This window comes from Marmota flaviventris, chromosome 14 (genome assembly GCF_047511675.1).
Source record: "Marmota flaviventris isolate mMarFla1 chromosome 14, mMarFla1.hap1, whole genome shotgun sequence".
Taxonomy (NCBI): Eukaryota; Metazoa; Chordata; class Mammalia; order Rodentia; family Sciuridae; genus Marmota; species Marmota flaviventris.
In genome coordinates, this window is record NC_092511.1 from 61,657,753 (window position 1) to 61,672,183 (window position 14,431).

At 41.6% G+C, this 14,431-nt stretch overlaps 1 protein-coding gene across 1 annotated transcript; it reads left to right on the forward strand.

Annotated features, from left to right (window-relative positions):
- The first annotated feature begins 3,144 nt into the window (after positions 1-3,144).
- On the forward strand, positions 3,145-10,094 carry LOC139701807 (uncharacterized protein C2orf78-like). The gene is made up of 3 exons (XM_071601729.1): positions 3,145-3,235; positions 6,590-7,351; positions 8,179-10,094. The coding sequence occupies exons 1-3, from the start codon at positions 3,145-3,147 to the stop codon at positions 10,092-10,094; spliced, it is 2,769 nt and encodes a 922-aa protein (XP_071457830.1).
- Positions 10,095-14,431: the final 4,337 nt, after the last annotated feature.

The window sequence follows — 14,431 nt, forward strand, 5'->3', positions numbered from 1 at the left end:
TTCCAGAACTCTGAGAGCAGGGGTCCTCCTACTTGACCCTTTCTCAGCAAGAAGCAACCAGATCTGAAATCATTGCCACTATTCATTATGACTTTTCAGTGTCTAGAATGAAAGATATGCAAATGACAACCCCAAAACAGTGTGGCCTACGAAGAGGGAGGGAGGGAAAATCAGAACATTGATAACATTGATCCTTTCCCAATACTTCCTTTCCCAGTGACATAAAAATCCCTGGGAAGGAAGCAAACATCAGTCAGTGACAAGACATCCCTGGAAAAGGGCAAGCATTGGACCTGTCCCAATATATCCATTCTCAGTGATAGGACAATGCACCCTCCATTCTTGCCCTATGAAAACACTGCCAATAAAAACAAATTTCTAGGTTTTGTAACCTTTTTCCTGAATGCCCACCTCCTGTTAAAGTTTTCAATGGGTAAGTTACCTCCCAGTGTGTAACCTATATAAACCCAGACCAGCAGCCATTTCTAACCAGAAAGTCTGCCCATCTGATGCCTGACTCCACAGCTGAATAAAGGCTTTGCTGAATTCATGAGGTCTGCACAAATCTCCATCATCTCCATCTCCTTAACCTATAGTAGCTGTGGATACCATTGATTTCTAAGAGAACATAAGGAATGATCTGGCTTACAGATACTCACTGTATGTTCTTAGTCTCATATTACATGCCAGTATTATAGAAGTAAGCTATCTGAGGTATGCAGCTGAGATAAAAAGAAAAAAAAATATACCCTGAAAAAGTTGACATACTCCAAGCCATATCTTTATACCACCAAACATTTCACAATCCCTCTTAGCTAAGAATTATCCCACACACAACCAGCAAAAAAATATATATATATATATTCCACAATTAGCAGTGTAAGAGATGGGAAAAATAGGCCTGTAAATGCAATATTTATCTTTATTTATGAGCAATTTTTTCTATATATGCGCTTCTCTTCTTGTGGGTTCTTGACATCGTGAATCACACTATCTACTCACTGTCTCTAAAGAAGTCCAAAAATTAAATAAAGGTCCATTGACAACTAACAGAATATTTTTCTTAAAAACAACTTACCACATTTCTTGGTAGGGTGACACACGCCTATAATCCCAGCAGCTTGGGAGACTGAGGCAGGAAGATCGCAAGTTCAAAGCATACATCAGCAATGGCAAGGTGCTAAGCAACTCAGTGTCTCTAATAAAACATAAAATAGGGCTGGTGATGTGGCTCAGTGGTAGAGTTCATTCCCTGGTAAACCCCCACCACCACAAAAAAAAAAAAAAAACAAAGCTTACCACCAAGGAAAATGATTAAATCCCATAGTTGTACTCCCCCAAACCAGCTCAGTACTCATATATATATTATTACCAATTCAGTCCTGACTGACTTTATGGCATTACAAGAGAAAGTGGTGAAACTAATACTCTCCAGGGGATCAAAAGCAAAACCAATTTACATGAACTTGGGCTGAACAGACACACCTCTTCCTTGGGTGCACAGCATAACCACAATGCTTTTTCCACAAGCCTCTCTTTGCATGTCTACACAAATCCATCAGGCCCTAAGCAACATAGTGAGATCCTGTCTCTAAAGAAAAATAAAAAGGGCTGGGGATGTGAGGTAATGGGAAAGTGTCCCTGGTTTAAATTCCAAGGACCCATCCCCCCAGCAAAAAAAAAAAAAATTAATTGCCTCTTTTATTAACACAAAATGGGACCTCAATGAGTTGACTTGTTTCTAACAAAAAGTTAAAATTTAAAAGTCCATGTTAACCTCTCTTTTCTTTATGTTATCCATACTTTTTATGTTCTCTTAATGTTTTAACTTTTCTCCTGGCCTTCCACCCAAACATGCAAGGCAAAGAATGCAAGAAGTCCAAGATTCTATAGTGGCTGTTTGCAAGGGGGAGGAAGTCACAGTAACTGCCACACTGGATTCACTTACATAAGAAGAGAGAAAGGATCCTCAGTGCCTCTCACATATGAAAGAGGCTCATGGCAGAAAGTCTACATGACCAAGGAGCTGTCCTCAGGAAATTATAAGTTAAAGGAGTACAACAAAAATCCAGAGAGGGAAATTTTACAGTCAACTAAGTCTTCCACCTCTCTAGAGTTGCTGCTATTGTTCAGAGTTCATTTTTCAAAGAATCAACTCACAGAAAAAAAGACCCCTGCTTCTGGAAGTCAAAATAAAGTAATATCAATATGTACACGAATGCAGACTCAAGGCTTGTCCATGAAAAACTGTCTACAATGAAGAGGGGTGGGGGAAGGAGAGCAGAAGAGAGTTACCAGTCTAACCTGGCCCAGCCCAGGCCAAAGAAAGTAGGGATCAGGAGAAACTAAAGAGAATCTTGGGCCACATCATTCCCCAGAGAATGCACTCAAGGAACTTCCCCCTAGGGCTGGGATTGTGGCTCAGTGGTAGAACGTTAGCCTAGCACGCGTGAGGCACTGGGCTTGACCCATGAATAAAATAAAAGTATTGGGTCCATCTACAACTAGGAAAAAAAAAAACTTTTTAACCCCTTTCTGAATCCTTGAATACTGCAGTAACTTCACTAATCAAATCAACTTCTGTGGTTCCAGAACCACTATACTTGCTCAACCTAGATGTCTCTTTCTTCCATCTCCAGGGATGTTAACTGCATATGTTAATAGAGTAATGTATCACTATTACCTCTTATACTGTGAAACATAATTTATAACATATTCATAATATTTTAATGAACATATAAGAGGAACATGGAGATGATATCCCTAACACAAGAGCCTGAAGGAAGGGAGCCATGGGGTGAGCCCATTATGTCCCTCTTGCAGGGCTTCACCTACCAGAACTGAGCCATTTAGTTTCTATTATAACTCTCCTGTCACTTTCTCCACCCAATCAACTCTCTTGTCATTTTCCCCACCCAATCGCACCTTCTCCTTGGGAGTCTGACCACTCTATTGGCTACTTCATACCTTTAAACGGCCAGTTTTGTGACATCATTCTCCCACCAAACCTACTGCCACCTGCTAGAATCTTAGGCTTGCCATGTAGTTGTAAACAAATTTGGATCATCGCAAGTGACCAGTGACCAGTAACCAGTCATTAGAGTGGCCAGTAAACAGTGACCAGTGAACTCCATATTGGGAAACATGCATTCTCTAGCCTCAGCCACCCACACATCCTCTGGGGTGATCTCCTCATCCTTTGTATTTGATGTGACCTCTTCTCTGACCATGTCAGGTGAGTAAAGAAACTTTTAAAGTTTTTCATTAGACTTTTACCTGCCTCAATTTACTAATGGAGTCAAAAGAGCTTAGAATAATAGGGGAAAGGATAGAACTAGAAATCTGGACACCTAATTTCATTTGGAATTTGACATGTACTAGGTATAGAACTGGACTATCTTACTCTCTCACAAAATCTGTTTCCTGATTTGCTACATGAGGATAACAGATTGCCCATGTTCTGGTCCCTTACTTTTCTTGCATCTTGAGGGGCATGTTTATAGAGAATGAAATCAGATTTCATGGTTGTGTTGTTTCAACTGAAAGAGACAAATCCTAGGCAGGGTGGAAACCAAGAGGTTTCCTCTGTAACAGTTTCCCTTCACCAAGATTTCTACTTCAGTATTTCAAATTTAGTGCTGTTCATAAAAGGGACATTCACATATTTGGGAGTTTTCTGTTTAAACTAGGTGAAAAGAGAAATAGGGAAAGAGGAACAGGAGGACAGGGCTGTAAGGAGGCAGATGTTCTTGGGAAAGCAAGTTTGTGACTGTTTAAGCACAAGGCAACAGGAACTCGGTGGAGGAAGAAAATATAAAAATAAAGGAGAAGAAAAGGTTTGAATAATAGAGATGAAGAGAATGATGTTCTCGAGAAAAAAGACGTGGGTTGGGATGGATGTGGAAGAAAAGCAAAGATTTTATTTAAACCAACAGACAGCATAGATTGAATCTTCCCAGAGGCTGGTTTAGAGAATGTTTAGATTAACAGACCAGCAAGGAAACTAAGACTTGAATTAGGGTATCACTGGGGTAAGCAGGTTATCAGAAAAGTCACACTTGGCTGTTACAGTTTTTCTATGATCTCTTTCAACACAGATGATGTTGACAGTTTGAACATGAACATGTTAGAAGTATGTTTTAGAAATTATTCTTCCTCCAAACATGCCAAGGAAAGTGGTTCTAGACAGAGCTGGGGAAATGGCATTTTCCATGTCCTACTTTGTTCTGATTTTTAAACTACAGGGATTTCTAAAAAATGTTTTGTCCAAACCTGCATCAGAAGGACACATTCCTTTGTGAGATATAAGCTGTCAAGATGAAGCTGTTTTCCATCTTTACAACGGTTTTTTTTTTTTTTTTCTAAAACAGACAATATACAAATAGTCATTGATGATTTCTAAATCTAAGAACCGAAAGAAAGAACTATATAAGAATAAAAATTCAAGCTCACACCTCTAATTCCAAGTTTATTTAAATAATTATGTGAAGACTTTTTGTTTTGTCTACATTTCAAATAATTTTTCGGGGCTGGGGTGTAGGGTAGCTCAAACATTTTTGTATTAATTTTGTTTTAATATAAAAGGGAGAAGAAAATATCAGAATAAAAGACAAAAATTGTTTTAAATTTGTGATTTTATTATACTGTGATGGTTTTCTCAGACTTTAGGGACAAGATTTTTCTCTAAATGTGATAATAAACTAGGCTTCTATGATTTTGTTAAAGCATTTTTTCTGGTTTTTTTAATAACCAAAAGGATTATCAGAAAATGTGTTTATATTAATTGAAATATCTACCTAGTGGAATTAATGTCTTTTATTTGGTGTTGGTAATCCTTAGAGGAAGAGAAACAAGAACAGTAATGAAATTACTTTACACTTATTGTTTTTTTCTCTAGTATGTACAAAATTTATTGTGTCCTTCCTTCTGTCCTCCTTCCCTTCTTCTTTCCCTCACTCCCTCCATTTCTCTCTCCTTCCCTCCCTGCCTTGCTCCTTATGCCTTCCTTCCTTCCTCTCATTCATTCTTTCTTTCTTCCTTTCTTCTCTTCTTTCCAGTTCTGAGGATTGAACTCAGGGTCTCATGCATGCTAGGCAAGCATGCTACACAAGCTATATCTCCAGGATATTTTATTTGTTTTCTCAGATAGGATCTTGCTGAATTGCCCAGAGTGGCTTTGAATTCCTGGTTTCCTGCAATCCCACTGCCTCAGGCTCCCACGTGCTGGGACCAGAGGCCCACCACACCATGCCCAGATTCATCATGGGTTTTGGCTTTAGTTTTCGCTTCTCCACGTGGCTACCCATCTGTTCACTTTACTTAAATTTGTGTTCACTTTACTTAAAATTACACACATTTTTAGTATAGTTTCTCTGTCTATATGTACTGCTTGAGAATGCATTCAAACTCACCTTCAATTATGAGCTTTGTTTTGATTAACAGTATTCACTAAAATCAAAGAGAAACATTCATAATATTGTATGCATGATAACAGAACTCATTTCTTAGCAAATTTGATATACACTCACTTTTGCTACATATACATATGTTCATTACTATCTAGTCATTCCTTTTAGTTCTGAGCTGGTTTTGACTTTTGCTTCTATCTTTCCAGAACATACTGTAACTCCCTCCAAATGAAACTTTTTGCAATATCTATTTATTAGTTGTAGTTCAACACAATACCTTTATTTTATTTATTTTTACATGGTGCTGAGGATTGAACCCAGGGCCTCGCATGTGCTAAGCAAGCGCCCTAACGCTGAGCCATAATCTCAGCCCCCACATGAATCTTATGTAATATGACACTTTTATTCATGGATGAATTATCACTGTTGGTATTGTTATAACCACACCAAAGATGAGTAACCTGAAGCTCAGAAAGTTTTAATTTCTTTCAAGAAGCATTTCTTGAGAAACTGAATTTCAGGTAGTCATTTTCATGTAGGATCAGCAGTTAGGCTGAAAGAGGGCAAAGAATGACGCTTAAATTATCATTTGGATGGTAAAACTGAACTCCAGGAAATATCATGTGACCTGGACAAACAAAAGGAGATACTAAAGATCACTGTGGTGATATCAGTACGATCTTCTATGAACAGGGAAAAACAAATTTCTGTTTCTCCAGATTTCTGGTCTTTGGAACAAGAGTCCTGGCCAGGGAGTAAGTTTCCATAATCTGTTGCTGATTTTGAACAAGTCGATCTCACTTCACTAACCCTTGGAGGACTCATTTGGTAACTGGTAATGTTGGGGTTTTCTCTGAGTTTGAAAATGCTTCAGTTCTAGGGCAAATTCAGGAGTCAATACTAGTGCAGGCTCAAAGGAAAGGTAGGACAGGTAGAAGGATGCTTTTAGGGAACAATGTGTGAAGCAGACCACTTGGGACTTCTGGGCCCAATTTGAGACAAAAGGCAGGTAATCAGAAGAGTACTTGCAGCCATCCTAAATGGAGTGATTTGGGGTCTCTCAATGATTATTGGAATGAGGGCCTTCCTGATTACTACAACATTAAGATGTCATTATTCCTCGAATATTGTAAGAATCTGTCTGTCTCATCAATATTTTCACCACCCTCTTCTTCCTACAGAAAATTTCCAAAATTCTTCTTTACATGGAAATGCTGATTCTCTGCAGCTCTCTCTTCCTGTGGTGACCAATGCAGCTTCCGGGACAGGAAGTGTCTGCAACTTCTCCAGAGCCTCTGCTCCAGCTGCCACTTCAGCATGGTTACTGCCCTCAACCTGTGGCACCTCCTTCCAGCCACTCATGGGCAGTGCCTACCTTTATCAACATGCTACCACAGCCATGGTGTCTGGGGTTACTGGCCAGAACCAGACTCCCATGGCACCTGCCCCCTATCCAAGTATTTCTGAGTGGTATATCCCAGGAAGTGCTGAAAAGAGCTCCTCTTCACTCGGGGACTTTAATCTGACTGTCACTGACCAGAATACAGCAGATTCTTCCCTATCTATGACATCCCAGTATGACAAAACTTCCGAAGCCAATGTCATGATCCCCGGGTATCCACTACTATCTGGTAGGCTCGTCCAGGTGACACTATCTCAGATTCCAAATCAAGGACGTTGCCTCTCACTACCCCACCAAGAAGGAAGCCAGGTCTACTACTATGATCAAAACTCTCTGGGGACTCTGCTCTCTGGAGAACATTGGCCCTGCCTGCAATCCTATGGCTCTGTGCCATATGCAGGAATTAGTGCCGCTGCCCCTCAACCAGAAATGGTGACAGTGCTGAAGGAAGTTCAGCCCACAAATGTCCTACCATCAGTCCCTACACCTGTGACCTACTACTCTGTGTCCACTCAAAGTATAGAAGGAACAAATTTTCAAGGTGAGTACAAACAGCAAAAAGGGGAAGGAATAAGATTACCATTCGAAAGGAGGGTCCAGTTTTCAGCTGGTAACTGTGAGTCCACACATCCCTAGAATTCAAGTGCTGAGATTTTAACCACAATCTTGTTCAGCAGTCCCCATTTTCAGACTCTGTAAGAGAAGCATGCAGCACAGCATAATGGCCACCCATGCGTTTAAGAGACCTCTAGGACCCAAGACCCCCGTCCATGCCCAGCTATGAAACCATGGCTGGCGGATAAGGGTCCTGCACTCAGTCCAGCTACATAACCACACTATAAATATATTTCCCTAATTTTACTTTGGTTTAGAAAAATACATCAACACATATCAGGGTGTGACAATTTAATTGTTCCTTAATTGACTGAAGGATTTAACCTCTGTATGTAGAGATGCTGTCCAAAGCAGGAGTCCAAAACCCCTGACCTTTCACACTGATTTCATGAGCAACAGCTCCACCCTCACCTAGTTCATGGTGTTAAGAGTTCTTACATTCTGGGGAGAGTGGAGAGAATTGAGAGGCCCCTATATGAGAATGAGAGACTTCATGAAACAGTTTTTCGGTGTTTCCCACAGAGGAGACAAGTGCTCTACCAGAAACCCATGCTGCCATGGTGATGGACCAGCCCAAAAGTAAGACTTCAAGGGATCACCTGTAACTAATACGCAACTCTTAACAGATACCTGTCAGTGGTCCTTAAAAAGAGCTAAGAGAAATGCTTTCTCCACCGTAGGTGGTTTCCCTGAATAGTGTGTTTCTGGGAAGGGGGAGCATCCTACTTACCATCGTCCTTGATTCCTTTGCAGGGATGGAAACTTCCCTAGGGATGGAGGCTTCCTTGGGATTGCAACCTCCAAGTCAGACATTTTGTCTGCCACAGCCTCCAGAATTCCCATACATCTGCAATAACAGAAAAAGCCAAATAATTGAGAAAAACTCACAAACTGAACTTGGGGACATTTCCACAATAACTCCAGTCCAGAGTTCTACTGATTTCTTGGCATTGCCTCCAAATCAAAGCCAGGAACAAACAGAGATTAAGAATTTGTGTGAGATTAACACCATGCTCTCAGAACCACTGGATGCCTACCAAATTGCCATGGAGAACCAGGATCCTCCACTACTCCCTTTAGACATCCCTGAAATCCACCAGCTTCTGGCCTCCATTGGTCCTCTGGACCAAGAGGAGAAGCCACATTCTGAAAATATCCATCTAGAAAGGAATAGCCTGAGTCTTGAGGACCAAGGCACACTTGAAAATGGGATTGAATTTAGCAGTGGTTTTGCAGACCTCACTGCACTGCTGGGGGATATTCAACTTCCTGAGCTTTTCAGTTCCTTAAAAGACTTTGACCAACCTGAAAGTCCCACAATAACAAAATCCAATGACACCAGAGCCATCACGGTGAATCAGGGTAAGGAAATCACAAGCGCCTTAAAGGGTCCTAGTGAGCCAATGAGGAAGAACAAACATAAAGCCTCAGAGTGTCCTGATGGAACTCCTCAGGCCAAAATGCAGCTAAGGGACCTAGAGTGTGCATTAGGAGGAGAAGTTGCTCACAGGGATGCAGACAGTAGTAGGGCCCCTGTGCACACAGCCAAGCACTCTATCAGCAAAGCTCAGGAAGCTGCATCCAGCAGGAACAGCAAGGCCAAGGGCCATGGGCAGGAAAACACCAAGAGGACCAGAGAAAACAACTCCAGGAAAGCCGAGGAGAAGAAGCAGCCAGGCAACAAAGTCAAGGCAGAAGAGAAGCCAACAGTGCCCAAACTGAAGAGGAAGAGGAACCAACCTGAGCTTTGCCAAGAGACCTTTAAAAAGCCTTGGAGCTGTCTCGGCATGCACATGCTGGAGTCGGTGCAGGTTTTCCACACACTGGGGAAGAAGAATGATAAGAAAACTGGGCTCTCTTCCTCCCGGGCCCTGGGAAACTCAGGCAGTACCCAAGACCCCCGTCCATGCCCAGCTATGAAACCATGGCTGGCGGATAAGCGTGCTGAGAAATCACAAGTCAAAGCCCAGAACCCAGATATCAGCGCTAAAGGAGAAGGTCCCGCTCCATCCATTTATGAGCCTCCACCACCTGGGAAGGTTAAATTGGTACCTTTGCCTTTTCTGACCCTGGAGAAACCTCCACCTCGACCAGTAATCAATAGGAGGCCACAGTCTCTGGCTTCACGGACACCCACTGGGGCTTACCCTGCCCAGCCTGGTCCCGCTAGCTCAGCTCAACCCATGGCAGTCAATCAATCCCAACCAGCTACTGCCAACCCATCTTGGATGCGTCCTGCCAAGCCAGCTCAGCCCGTTTTGACTCATGCCATTCAGTCAGGTATGAGCGCTTCTACCCAGCCTAGTGTCCCTCGGTCTGCTGCTTCTGGGCCTGCACCCTACAAAATATCATCTTGCACTTCTCTCCATTGGCAACCAGTTCCCAATGTTGGGACCAAGCCCCAGTCACAACCGCTCAAGTCTCAAAACCAATATCTACTCCAAGACTTTGCCTTACAACCAATTCCATGGAGGAAACCCAATGTTCCTGGGCAAGTAGTATCAACTCCCATCACCAAACAGCAGAGGCCAGAGCGGGAAGCCATGAAGAAGAAGGCTCAACAAGAGCGTCAGAATGCTGCCAAGTACACTGCTTTGGGGAGAGTGCAGTGCTTCATTGAGAGGGAAAGAGAGATGGAGATTTCTCGCTACTATGGCTACATAATGTAAGAGCTGCTGAGATCAGTGGTGCCACTTAGGGACCAAATAGTTTTCCACATGTATATAGATAGAGTGATACACATTTATTTATTCTCAGATGCTTTCAAAGTTTAATAAAATTATATAAAGAAATGTAATATAATTCACTAATACATAATAAAGAGGCCTTCTGATACCACTGAGAATTGTTAGAAAATAAAGAGGCCTTTGGGTACCACATGGGTACCAAATAGTGTTCTCATATACACATAGATAGATAGTTGAAAATTTATTCATTAGGCACAGTTGAAAAGGTAATATAGTTCAATAAAGAAATGCTATATAGTATTGATTAGAGGGTAATAATAAAGAGGCTTTATGTTGCCATTTGAATACCAAATAGTTTTCCACATATATATACAGAGAGGTACATAGATACAAAGGGATTCACTTATAGATTTTTAAGACTTAATATAGTTGAATAAAGAAATGTAATAGAATTGTTTGAGAGATAAGTAATAAAGATGCTTTCTGGTACTGCTTGGGCATCACATAGTTTTCTACATGTGTAGATACAAATTTTATAAATATGTAGATACAAAGAGACAAATGTATTCATTCTAATATATTTTTAAAGTTTAGTCAAACTGAATGAAGAAATTCAATAGAATTGGTTAATAGATAATAAAGAGGCCTTGTGTTACCACTTGGCTATCAAACATTTGTCCTCATAGACGTATGAATATGTACTCATTCCAATATACTTTTCAAACTTAATAAAACTGAATAGAGAAATGTAATGGAATTGATTAATAGATAATAAACAGGAATTTTGAGTTTGAATGGCTGTTAAGTGTGGTTTAGTTTGATAGCGGTGGGGATCACAGCCTGCACGAGAAGAAAGGAAGTCAAAGTTGGCCAGGATAATAGAAGTAAAGGCTAGGAATGGGGGAAAGAGGAAGGCATATGATCCAGCACTAGGAAGGCAAAAAGAAGAGAGATGTATGGACTTACTGGAAGAATCAGGAATTGGCAAAATGGCTGACCAATAACACAATGTTTGAAACTAGGGTTAAAATGATAAAATGTCAATCAAGTTGAAAATGATAGGAGACGGGCTCAGGTTGACCAGAAGAAACGCAAAAATCAAACAAAAAACATCTCATGGAGAATGGCCTAGTTTTTGGCCTACCTGAAAGGCATTTTACAAAAGAAGATTCAGGGCACATCTCCACCATGTTTGGGTCAGTTTCCCTAGCTGGGAAAGGTGAATACAAAACACAGGGAATCTACCAGGGGTGTCAGAGGGTTCACAGTTACCCTGAGGGAAGCTGATAACCTGAGACTTGGCCAAGTGAACTGCAGCAGCATGAGGCCCACCCAGAACATGGCCTGGAATAAATCACCACTGACTCAACACCCATGCACCAGGTCTGCAAAGATGCACTACTTGAATTAACCTTCACACACAAGGCCAGCATCACTCTGACACTTTACTAATAGTCGAGAAGCAAGGCCTCAATCTGAGGCTTGTATCCTCAAGTCCTCACGGTTGGCAAGGGCCCCCTGCAGGCAGCCAACCAGGCTTTCAGAGCATAGCATGGAGACTTTGGGGTAGAGGATGAGGAGAGAGATCACACTTGAAAGGGGGGATAAATACTGAACTGAGAAGCCTGTCAGGTCCTCTTCCATTGATTCTGGCAAGCGCTGTCTTCAGGGACCATTACCATGAACCAAAGCTCACAAGAAAATAATCACTCCTTGGCTTCCATCTCCACCCAACGCAAGCACAGTGCGCATGCGCAAGGAGCAACTTGCCAACAGCTGCAGGACCCAGCAGCCCCAACAGCTTTCCATTCCCTCAAAATTGCCAGTCACCATCTTCACCACTCTTCCCACAGGAGACATCGCCTTTTCCCACATTTTGGAAACTTCCAGAGATATTTAACCCCAAAATGTATGTTATCACAATTTCTTAAATTATCTGACCTACAGATTTGAAATGTAACCTTTATGACATATTAAATTCCTATGTGTATTTGCATTCTTCTTTGTAGAATTTGCCTGGCTTTCTTGCTTTTCGTATTTATCAGGTCTCTGGGATATTTTTTATCATGTGTTTCATTTTTTTTTAATTCATTATTCTTACTTTTTAGATATTATCTATTATGTTCATTCATGTTTTCCCTTTTAGATTAGTCTTATTTTGATTTCTACCATCTCATCTAATTTCCACTTATGTTGTTCTTTTTTATTATGAAACATAAAACTTAACATTTCAACCATTTTTATGTGGATAACTCTATAGCATTAAGTAGATGCACAATGTTGTTCAAGCATTATCCACTAACCAAATCCAAAACTTTTCACAATCCCAAACAGAAAGCTATATCCGTGATATAATTTTCCATTCCCCTCTCAGGTTCTGTCCTATTTTGCATTGCTTGGCCTTCTGTTTTTTAGCTAGTTTTGAAAGAGTGGGCTACCATCTGATGTGCTTGGGGGGTTCTTTTCTGACTTGTTTTCGTCGTCTGAGAGGATGCTATTCTCCTGTTTCTTAGAATACCTTTATTTGCGATTTGGTTTCCTTCTTTTCTTGCTATGCACTTTTATGCAAAATTCATTTTCTTTGTAAAAGCATGGTTGAGGATAGAGTTTCTTATGTGATGGAACGGCAACTTCCACCTCTCCTTCCTCCACCTCTTCTTCTTCCCTCCAGTTCTGTCCCTCCCCATTCTCCCTTTGCTCTCCTCCTTCTCCTCCTCCTCTTCCTTCTTGAAGTATTAAAAACATGTCAACTTATTTTCTGGCTGTTTCCACAGGGAGGTTTATCCTTTGTGTCTATTGTTCCTCCCAGCGATTTCTCCTCTGGGTGAGGCCTTGTCCTGAAAAGGAGCATTGGCTGTTCACTTTTCAAGAGAGTTTAGGGCCTGGACAGCGTCAGCCCTTCCGATTTGAATGTGGGACATTTGTACTTACAGCTGCTCCTCAGTATCCACAGAGAATTGCACCCAGGACCCCTCACAGACACTAAATTCCACAGAGTTGAAGAGAGACTGCACACATTCAAATGATCTAAATCATCTCTAATTACTTATCATAACTACAATGTAAATGCTATGTAAATAGCTGTTGTACCATACTGATTATACATCGTATAATACATATTGTAGGAGACCTACTGCACTCACTTTGGGGTTGACCAGAACCCCTCTGTTTCAGCTGCTCTTCTCCTGCTGGCCCACAGGGCTTTGCAGGAACGCCTGCTGGAGCCTTGAAAGCCTCCTGTCTCCCATTTCCTCTGCTGCAAGTGCTGCTGCCAGGCAGGTCTGGTGCCTCCTGCTGGTGGTTTGCCCTATCCTCTTGTTCTGAGGTTCCTAGGGAATACTGTGTTCTCTACTTTTGTGGTAAATGCTACTCCAGGGTTTGGCTTTCTTTCATCTATTTACATGGCCTCTAGGCCAAATGTGTCTTTTTCTTCTCTTTGTTTTAGGAGACTCCAAACTGCACTGCTGCCTGCATCTTTCTGAAATCTTGATGGATAACATAATTATTTTAAATTGGGGATATTGCAGGTTTCAGTTCCCTGAAGCAGAGCTTCGTTTCCCCCAGACTAGTTAAGACTCTGAGGCAGACTGTGAGTCACCTGTAACGACCATGGCACCTGGTGTCTTTGCTTGCTATGTTGGTGTTTGAGTGAGAAGCAATCTCAAGGTTCGTGGGGGAGGGACATCTGGCCACAGGAAAAGGGAGTAGTCTTCTGGACAGGTGGAGAATGGGGACATGGCCTCTAGTCTAAATGTGTCTTTTTCTTTTCTTTGTATCTTCTTTCTGAACACATCAGAGAAGGAATCTCCTATTTGCTCTCCTTCCCCTGTGGGTGGGGGTGGGGTGTCGGGTCTATACACAGTTTCCTTGTCTTCCTTAGGGTCATCTTTCCAGTTGTCCAGGCCAGAAATCTTTGACATTCTTTGACTCCTTTCTCTCTCTCCCAATTACACACTTGGAATTTTAGTAAATTTCATCTGACCTCTCTTCACATCACATCTAGAACCTACCCACTTCTAACTCCATTCCCCGATTTCTGCTCTAACGTAATCCCTAACCATTTACTGCCTTTCTCTAACCATGATAGGGGACATACACATTTTCCATAAAAAGACCGATAGATGGTAAATACATAACTGTCTGTGAGCCAGATTGTCTCTGTCTCCACAGCTCCACTCTGCACTTGTAGCATGAACGTGGCCATGCAAATAGGAGAATACATGGACCTTAGCTCTGTTTTAATAAAACTTTATTCACAAAAACAGGTTGTACTGCTTCACAGACTCTGGCTCTGCCTGATCCACTGCTATGCTCCCTTT

Bases quoted from the DNA above. Each gene is read 5' to 3' on its own strand.
- LOC139701807 (XM_071601729.1), top strand. From the start codon at position 3,145: ATGCATTCTCTAGCCTCAGCCACCCACACATCCTCTGGGGTGATCTCC. The intron at 3,236-6,589 runs GTGAGTAAAGAA...TTCTTCCTACAG, and splicing joins CTCTTCTCTGACCATGTCAG to AAAATTTCCAAAATTCTTCT. The intron at 7,352-8,178 runs GTGAGTACAAAC...ATTCCTTTGCAG, and splicing joins AGAAGGAACAAATTTTCAAG to GGATGGAAACTTCCCTAGGG.